Below are 10645 nucleotides of genomic sequence, written 5' to 3' on the forward strand. Positions count from 1 at the left end.
ATTTGTTACTCATTTGTAAACAATAGTAAACGTAAATAATTAGTTCTTAAATTGATCTCGAAGAAATGTCTAAAATATAATGTTATCCATGTAACAGAGACTTCGCATTAATTCTGGCCATGGCCAATGAAATTAGTAGATTACTAACTTGTAAAATGTTCACAGGTCAGCTGTCAGTTTTATGTACAAGTACAAGTCAGTAGCGTTTAAACATGACGTTTACCCGTTTGCTTTTTGTCTTGTTAATCAACGTTTAGAACTGAGTAACAAATAAAAATTTTTATTTGTTACTCAGTTGTAAACGTTGATTAACAAGACAAAACGCAAACGGGTAAACATCATGTTTAAACGCTACTGACTTGTAAAACTGACAGCTGACCTGTAAAAATTTTACAAGTTAGTAATCTAGCAATTTCATTGGCCAGAATTAATGTGAAGTCTCTGTTACATGGATAACATGATATTTTAGACATCTCTTCAAGATCAATTTAAGAACTAATTATTTACGTTTACTATTGTTTACAAATGAGTAACAAATAAAATATTGTACATTATACGCCAGGTAATAGTTTTTACTGGCTCTAGGAGATGACAAGCTCGCCTGACGGCTCGCTAGTCAACTTCTCCTATCGCCAGTAAAAACTCACTTACCTGGCTAATAATGTAAAATACTATTACTGCTAATAATGGGTGGCAATACTAATCGACGTGCTTCAGGATTTTTCCAAAATACCAGAATTGTGAATGGATTTGTTCCTATCTTTGTGAATACAATAATTCTCAAAGGAAGTTCTATTATCATTATTTTGTTGTTGTATTTTTATAGTATTATTAATTGGACAATATCGGTTCTTCAGTGCTTGCCAGTAAGTAACAGGAGCTAGGGGCTCTTTATAATCATGAGCCCGCCCCCATCTCCCCCATTTCCTTCGAAGTCAAAGTTGGAATTTTTAGGTGACAACAGAAAATTATCAGTTATTCAATAAATATTTAATATTTATTTCGTAAAAGTTACAGTTGTGCTGAATTACGTTTAGCTACGCATTCTATATCTATTTTCACAACTAAGAAACGCTATGCTTTACTTATCTTAACATAGCTTTTCCTTTTTGTGTCACAAACATTACTTATTTCTGCCATTTCTGAATTGCAAAGATGCCGATCAATTACCGTAATAAAGCGCACATTCTGCCAATAAATGCCTTAATTAGGCCCTAAAAACACCTACGAATGTTACATAAAAACACAAAGCATGCCTGTGAAAACAAATGCGTCATTCCTTTGACACCTAAAACATTGCCGCCTCTCGTAAAATGAAATATGCTAATCGCAATTGAAGTTATAGCCGATGGTATTTTACTAAAGATGAAAACGGTGACAAAATTTGTGCTACAATTTGAGACGGTTCCTTTGCAACTCTTATTAAATTGTATTAAAATATCGTTCATCTCTGTCAGTACAAACGATATATTATCCTCAGTATCACATAGCATTAAAGGTTTTTGGACATACCACTGCCTTATAACTTCTTGTCTTAATACTAATTTAACAGTGGGATACAACTAATTATGTGTATATTAATAGCCCTTAAATAAAATAGCTTTATCTTATAATAGGTACTTTGATTTCCATATGTTATACAGACAGACAAATAGTTACAGTTGACACCGATAATTAATATTAAAATTAAATTAATCAGTACACCATTTGCTATTATGACAAACAAAACATTTTGTATTCTAAATATTTGTACCTATTTATAGACATTTATCAAAATAAAATTAATCATTTGAGTGTACGATAATTAGTGCATTTAAGTTTTGCAAATTTGGATGTGTGATTTAATTTTTCGTGAGTGAATTGCAATTTATATAATCAAACCACAAAATCAATGTAGTAATGAAATGCAAGATCGATACGATCGAAGCTTATTTTAATTTCTCAAAGTTGAAGAAATTATCTTTTGCAAAAGCACCCTATTTTGTAATTCAACCATTTCATACCTATTTGCAGTACTTAAACTGTCATTTCACACGTTACACTTAAGCCATAGATAATTTTTTTTATTATAATCATACACTCAAGCCTAATAATTTTTCTTATCTTAGTAAGTACATCTATAACGTCCATTTAATTTTATAGAAGGTGGCTCATCATTTCTATAACTTAAGGGCACACATGGGTGTATTTTCAGTATAGTTCCACGAATGTTATTCTGCGATATTGCTGAAACGTTCCAAAGTTATAATTTCTGATTGTCACATTTATTATAGAAACTTGATACATTAGTATGATATAATTCGTCTTAATTTGTTTAATTAATCTAATTCTTATACCAAATCTTGTAATAAAATAACATCTTAATGCATTTTTAGAAAAAGTTCTTATCTATAATAACAGCTCACGCAATCAAAAAATTAAATTTTAGCTATTTAATACTATAAAGTTTTATATGTTGTATAAGATATAAGAAAATTGTTTACATTTGTCTTTAAAAACACCCAACAAGTAAATTATTTGTAATGTAAGGTAATATCCAAAATTGTAGCATGTCTAAAATATTTGGATATAAATCTTCAAAACTTCAAACTTTATAACAATACCATTAAATTTACCTAATGAAACATTTCTTCACACGCAATAATAACTTATCTTTTATATACATCATCAGCGCTGATATTGTGCTGAAAGGGCAGTTTATAATATATATCAGTAGATAATTATATCATTATAAGCGTTTCTCAAAGGTTACCATCTACTTGAATCATTTATAGTACGACAGCAGCAATCTTACGAGTAACATTTAAATTCAAACATCAAAACATTCTTTTTAAATAGCTAAAAATTTTTGTCAGTTTCCTAAATTTTTAAAACAACAAGAAAAATGTTATCTAAGACTATATTGTTATTAGTATTATTATTAAGTATTATTTATTGGAAGTTAATATAACTTACTACATTTAGTTTTCGTTGTTATCTTTCCTTACGGGAATTTTTCAAAAATCAAAAGCAAAATGATAAGATGTCTATATGTCATTTGCAATAGATTTGCAACAATCTAGTGTTAAAGCATTTTGTTACCTGCAAAATACTATTAAAATCAAAATGGTAATCGAAATTAAATAGTGTCTTAACAAATAACGTTATTTTAACTGCATTATGTACAAAAAGTCCTTTCGTTCTTATCAAGATGAGTTTCTGCAGATCTGTGTAGTTGTATTTTACCAAATCTCCAAGTCGTTATAGATTTTTAACTTAATTGCTATATATTCTAACAATTACACATCGTTTCTCAAAAATACTTGAGCCAACCTGCATAAAAATATTACGTTCTGCTCTGCCCGCGTTTCTGTGAAAACTTGACATTCTAATAACCTTTCTCGAAAGGTAGGTACGTGAAAAATTAGACCAAGCCACAAGGTGGCAGGAGGCCAAAATTTAGACTCCAGTGTTGTTATATATGTACGCCACTGCGTTGTCTTGAATTGGTGGAATTCGGCGCGATGACGAGTTGTTGTTGTAGAAATGCGACGATTTGCGCATACTGGTTGATGAAGACATCAATGCAATAGTTTCGTAATAGCGTAGGCGTCCGCAGCAGCGGCGGCTTTTAATAATGGCCATAAAACCTCTTCTGAATTTCTTATTGAAGTAAGCGTATAAGATGGGATTTATGCAGGAATTCGATGCTCCCAGCCACTGCGCTATCGGAGTGGCGATGGGGAGAATATCTTCCTCCCAAGATTCAATATTACCTCCCAGTTTAATGCGAGCAAAAATTACGTATAGTGGTAACCAGGAGAGCACGAATAGTATTACTACCGCGACTAGCATTTTGACCACCTTCACTTTGGATTTTTGCTGCATACGTTCCATTTGTGCGTCTTTAGTATCAGTGGGAATATTTCTTCTCCATACTTTAATCCATATCAAAACATAACACATAGTTATTAATATCATGGGTAGAATGTAGCAAAATACCATATTAGCTATTAAAAAGTATAAGGCCCCATTCATAGAATCAGGCCATACTTCGATGCAAATTTGTACTTCAGGAGCATCACTAAATATTACAACTAAATCGAAAAAAATCGCCCACGGCACCGTAGTAGTTAAAGCGATGAACCATATAAGAATGATCATTATTCGAGCACGTCTCTTCGTTATCTGACATTTTAAAGGCCACCATATTGCCAAGAATCTGAAATAGAAATAAAATGATATTACTTCAATTGTCAGTCTTATACCTACGAAAACTAGTTTCATTTTCGCTTTGCACATCACACATTTAGTAGGCCAAGTGTTAACTAGTGTTCCATTTTCAATTGTTACGAGTGTTTGAGAACTGTTATTTTAATTCCTTGCTCGGTGACTATTAAATAATTAATTGATCCAACTCCGCATTACTTTATATTTCATTAATTTTGAAACGCACCGTTATATAAAATTAATTAAGCCTAATCGACACCAGAGCGCACATGAATGCACCTCGTCAGTCGCTCTAATTGCTCAAGCTTTTCGTTTGCCTCGTTTTCTCTAAACTAAATAGAGATAAGGCTATCAGATCAAAAAATCCGATACAACTGAATACCGAACGATCCTCGAGATCTTTGCGCATACATCATTTTTACAACACACCTTAAGCCCCTTAAAAATCAAAAATCGAATTGCGCATGCACAAAACAAATTTTTTGATCGGGATCAGTTTTACTTTTATTTGAGGTGCCTACATAAAGAATTTCATTTAAATATCTTAACAGCAAAAAAAAATTGGAATTGCGCAAAAGCAAAAGTTGGGTTGCGCATGCGCAATTTTTTTAATTCATCTGCATAGTTACCTGAAATTTAAAAAATATTTACTAACACAGAAAACCGGACATTCATATGTTCTTTGTAACATAACAAGAATTATAAAACAAAACCTTTTTTGGAGGTTTGGGCAGTTTTTGGGCTGTAACTTTTTAGCCCGTTAGTCTACGTAGCCGAAAAACATTAAGCGTAACAGACGATGAAAAATTTGTCATTAGGTTTTTTATTGTAATACCTAAAATCACTATAACTCCGTAAGCACATAGGTACATATTTTTTATGTAGATTCAAATTTTAAAAATAAAAGAGCATCATTGCATTTAAAATGTGAAAGTCGCCCCCCCCCTCCCCCCTAAAAATTTGGAAAAAGAAAAATGTAAAAAAGTTCTCGCATCATATCGTTATTGTCATTTAAATTTCACATAAATCATTTAAACCATTTTCGAAATATCGTTTTAAAAACCTCACCCTGTATAAAAACCAATTTCGTTAATTTGCAGGAGGAATCAAATTGATATGACAAATATACCAGAAACTCTGCTCTCTCGAATTGCGAAAATGTCGACTTCATATACACCTTTGATTTGGCATTATTTGTTGCACCCTAACAACCCTCGCCTGGGAAACTCCATTTGCAGCTCCCATCGATTGACAACATTTTAAACAAAATTCTGTACAAACATGTCTAAAGACGATTTTTACAAGTTTTCCTTGAATACTTGCTGGAGCTAATTAAGTTGTCAAATGAATGGAAAGTATAGTCAGTGGTATTCCTAGCACAAGTTATTATTTGCATAGATTAAAATAATATTTTGTCTGCATTATTATACAATACAAATTTGATTTTTTCGGTACATTTGTAAAGAGAAATTTATGACCTTTAGCCTTTGTCACTTGATGGCCTGGTTGATGGGGTCATATTATAATTTTAAAATGGGGATAGCTGGGGTCCGGGTGTGAATGCTAAAACTAAGGTAAGCCTCCCATTAAGCTTTCCCCTAGCTGTCTGAACGTATGTGTTTAATTTTTGTTTTTTTTTAAATCACAGGTTAATTTTGAATATGTTTAATTTTAGGAAATAACTCGTATATCGGTTATGTCTATCAAAAAGGTAAACACTGATTTTGATTTTTCTAAGTACCTAATGGTGCAGTGGTGTATTCAAACAAATATTTTTTGAAATAATAACAAAATTTGTTTACATAAAACACCCTGTATATTTTTTATATTGATTGAGCGTGATTTGAGCTTTTCAAAAATATATTATTTTTAAAAACAAGTGTGGTTATTATTTAAAAAATATCTATTGTGCAAAAAAAGCTACACCACTGAAATCTAAATAAAAGATCAAGATTCGTATTCACCTTTTTGATAAATTTAGGCATATCCGAAATACGAGGGATGACCAGAAACTAAACATTTTCAATATCGCTCTGTTAAATCAAAATTTGACATGGGGTTCATTTGTTTCGTCAAAATGTACGGAAAGAGCGTGAAAACCGCAAATTCAGATGTGTAATAAGCTAATAACGGCACTTCTCCTCCCGGCAATTACAACGAAATCCGGACATACTGTTGACGTTCCCACTTCCCATAACATTTGCTCAGGCATTTACCTAATTCCATAATATTAGTAAAAACCTGCGGTACACGATCTGCACGAGATAGTATGTATCAGAGACTTGAGGTACACTGTATTCCGTATAACTTCCGTTGCACGTCATCATTTTCTGTGACGTAATTTAAACATTTAAGTGCAACGTAGGGAAATGCTGCCAACTGTTGCGACTAAAATAAATTACATGCTTAATGTGTTGCCTAACAAACGAAAGTAAGTTTACGTTGGTACGTCGTTTTGTTCAGGTAATGACGTGCAAAGGAAGATATACGGAATCGACTCGTATACGAGTACATTTTGTATTACCTTGCCAAAGTTTAGGTTGTTTACGTCTAAACAACCACTGTAAATCAATGCGTGCAGGGAATTCCATAAGTTCCGGAGGAACTTTTATTCGATCATTCGAACATTAGAAACAATGTTAACAGTTATAGATGATTTCCATTGTCTAACTTCCGATACTTTGTCTTCTTTGTGAAATGCGACGTATCTATTGATATTATTAGTTAGTTGGATTTTTCGTTACTTATATAAATTTGGGAAAATAAGTTTGAATTTAGTAAACAATAATTATCAAGTTTGTTCTGTATAATATTTTAATGGTTTACTAGGTATGTGAATACTGTTAATTGAAACCTATTTTAGGATTATGTTTTATCTCAGATAAGCTGGGGTGGGTAACACATTGTCGTGACATTAGGCCAACGATGTGAATTGAAAATGTAGCGAGAGATTATCACGGACACGGAGGAAAGTTGAAATGAATGTAAAATGCTAGATAAGCACTTAAATTAGCATACTGAATTCATGGCAAAGTTTTTATAGTGAAAGTGAAATAGTAGACCTATTTCAAATGTGTAGAATATTACGCACGCATCCTTTTATTGCTATTTTTGTTTCCGCCATCTCACACATTAAAAGAGGGTAAAAAAACTGTAACTATAAACAGACGAGTTGTGGAGGGTATGGTGGGTATTCAATGACCTTTTCAACAAAAAAATCACATTTCAAGACCATTCAAAATTCAGACGAATCTCCGTTAGTTCACGGTATATGCAGAGAAAGATGTAGGTAAGTCATTAATAGGAACTAATTATGGGTCAGATCATTCAATTCCTCAAATCCGACAATCTACAGTAGGTACCTAAACTCACCCGTGACGTAACTCCTCTATGTAGAGGTGACGTATTCGCTTCAATGGGTTCGACTGGCCATCTCATACAATAAGGGCCCATGGAAATAAATACCAAAATTGCGTATCTGCTATTATCAACAATTCCATAAGAAATCTTTCGGGAGGTAAGTACCTTCACATCTTGTCCGATTTATAGTAGCGTGTAAACTAGCCTTTATGTTAACATTGCCTACGCAGGGTCTTATGCAAACAGTGGTGGATTTAGCATTTGGTCTAGGGACGGGCGCATACAATTGAATATATTTATAAAAAAACATTTATCACACGTATAAAAATAGAACTTTTTTGGCACAATACACATATGAAACAAATAACTAATTCTTAAGAAACTAAGAAAAGAACAAGACAGAAAATGTCTAAATGACAAAGTCGAGCTTTCTTTTTGTATGTGCAAAGCGATTTTTTCCACTTTCCTCGAAGTTTATTCAATAGGTATTCTTGCACGATTATGGCATTGTGCGCGCATACACCATCTTGTTAAAACCAATAGTTTCCAACTTTTGTTTTTTTGTGTCCCGTACATCGTTTTGTTCGTAAAAAATGCTACTCAATATAGTATCTACTTTTTTACCGGCCATATAAAAATATAAAGTTGGTAATGATTTCTCCAAAATGAAACGTCTCAACGGTGTCTTCTAAAAATCAATAAGTGGCAATCTGTTCAAATAGCATCAGAAAAAAATAAAAACGAAATCGGCAAATTTCTTGTCTCCAATTTGACCATTTTCATACATTATATTGTTTCCAAAATCCCCATTATATACATCCTTATCTGGAACACAGTGTATAGCTACACTTCACCCAGAAGTTGTGCTAACGACGGGTTATCCGTGGTCATTTATTATTAAAGTTAAATGATCAATTAAAATGATATCGTCTGCGACGGCCTGAAGAGCAGGTATTAATATATTTAATTTTAAATTTGATAAGTTTCAGTTATTAAATGATCAAGAATTGGAAATTGGAATATACAGTGATATTTATGTTAAGAAGTAGACATAGGGATTTCCTATAGGCATTTTCTATGTCTATTTTTAAATGATAAAGAGGCTTCTGAAGGACCTAACTTTATGCAACCAAAATAACTACCTACAACAAATGAAGATCTGCCTGTCATATTAATTAATTTGAATATTATCGCTTTGACTTCCCTATTCTAATTTCGGTTCGTGTGCGATGTATTCAACTAAAGAAAAACTTGATATTTCCAATTGGTATAGTGCCGGTAACAGTTAAAGAAGTTAAGGAGTTAAAGAGATTTATTTTTGTGAATCCAAAGCAACAATAATCAAATGAATAATTAATATGACAGCGAGATCTTTATTTGTTTCAAGAAGTTATGTATTATGGTTGCATAAAATAGACACAAAATTATGACATAGGTTTCAAATCGTTCCGATTGTAAGGGGCGCTGAGTTAAGTTGGCACCCCATTTAAAAAGTTTAAATTTCTCCAAAGCGAAAGGCGCACAAAACCTTAGTATAAGCGCACAAATCAGCGCAAAACTATAGTATTAGCATTTCGTTTATAAATACAATGGTATTAGTGCCATGTCGGTACGAGGATGATGGTATACTAGCATTAGGTTGGAACGAATTTTGATTTTCTCCGAAACGAAAGGCGCACAAAAGTTGTGGATTGGCGTACAAATCGGCACAAAATTGGCACAATATTTTGGAGAGGTATCAAATTGGAGTGCCGATTCAGGGGTACTAACTTAATCCACCTCTTAGAGTGGACCAGAAAATTTACCAGAAACTCTTTCTAATGAATAATGATTACAGGGAGCACAATACGCTTATGAAAACTTGTAAAGTTTAATTTCATCCCTTAATTAGCAATATTGGCACAAATAGACTAATATTTGCGCCATGTCTTTAGTTGATCGATGATGAAGTTCGTTTCAAATTATTGTCCCGAGCTTATTCAGTGCTTTATGTTTACAGGTACAATATCAACCGACTTCACGTAGATGAATACACTTTTGCGATAAAATACAGGAGAAAGCAAGCTATTCACTAATTATAGCAGATTGTATATGGTTTAAATTAATTTAATCGATCCAGCAGTGACCTTCCCAAAAACATTACGGCTGAACTAAACCCCAACAATTTATATTACCAGCTGACATTTGGACCCTTTATCGGATGCTGGTCGGCAGCACTTTAAATGACCACGGACATTAATATACGTTTAGTTAAAAAGCATATAATGCGATTTGACAATTCATGCTCTACCACAAGCTGTCAAATAAAGTTCAGAAACAACTAAATAAATATCAGTAGTAATAAAAGCAATTCTCCCTTTTGTAATGTTTATAATCTCAATCCCATGTCGAATCGTAGGCATTCCAATTTCCAAACCTGCAAATTGAAATGTTTCGAGTGGGCACTTAAAAGTTTAACCTCGTTTTAAGAATCGAGTGCAGTGCCCAGTGCATAATTGAGATTTATGCCATTTTCAATTTGACCCGTTGTTAGAAAGTGGACAACCACTGCCAAGAATTTTATTAAATTCGTTTATGAAAAAGAAGTGGCTGATGGAGTCAGGAGTGCATGGGCTAAATAAGAATTTTATAATCGGTTCATGTTATGTAAGTTAAGTCACTACACGAGCTTCACATTACATTTTAATGTATGTTGCAGAAATGATCTTGCAACATCTGTTTCATTTTAATATCCATACAGATACAGCAAAATTTTGTATTGAGGGCATTATGTATTCAGACTCTGAATACAATCGAAATTACCTTTGAGCAATTTAAATTTAGAATTAGAGAAGTTCGTTACACCTGCGACCGCGCCAGAAACGTGCAGAAATTAAAACCCGTAATTGTTTTACAAAAGTTGTCAATTGTAAGCCATGACCAAAATTGCAGAAAATGTTAACGATAAGCAAATAATTAAATGATAGGTGATTCGACCCGTAAGGAAACTACACTAGCATTTATGAATCCACTATCTACCTATAGAATTCAATGTTACCTACAAATTCCCTTGGGCTTTCTTGTCTATTATCATCAG

The 10645-nt window shown here is 32.9% G+C and overlaps 1 protein-coding gene across 1 annotated transcript; it reads right to left on the bottom strand.

Annotated features, from left to right (window-relative positions):
• Window positions 1-2976: 2976 nt before the first annotated feature.
• LOC116164873 (neuropeptide SIFamide receptor-like) lies at window positions 2977-4198 on the bottom strand. The gene has a single exon (XM_031479122.1). It carries the CDS (start codon window positions 4141-4143, stop codon window positions 3439-3441), a length of 705 nt encoding a protein of 234 aa, XP_031334982.1. The 5' UTR covers window positions 4144-4198; the 3' UTR covers window positions 2977-3438.
• Between the last annotated feature and the right edge of the window lie 6447 nt (window positions 4199-10645).

The sequence above is a fragment of the Photinus pyralis genome, unplaced genomic scaffold, assembly GCF_008802855.1.
Source record: "Photinus pyralis isolate 1611_PpyrPB1 unplaced genomic scaffold, Ppyr1.3 Ppyr1.4_LG2, whole genome shotgun sequence".
Classification (NCBI taxonomy): Eukaryota; Metazoa; Arthropoda; class Insecta; order Coleoptera; family Lampyridae; genus Photinus; species Photinus pyralis.

Bases quoted from the DNA above. Each gene is read 5' to 3' on its own strand.
- LOC116164873 (XM_031479122.1), bottom strand. From the start codon at position 4,143: ATGATCATTCTTATATGGTTCATCGCTTTAACTACTACGGTGCCGTGG.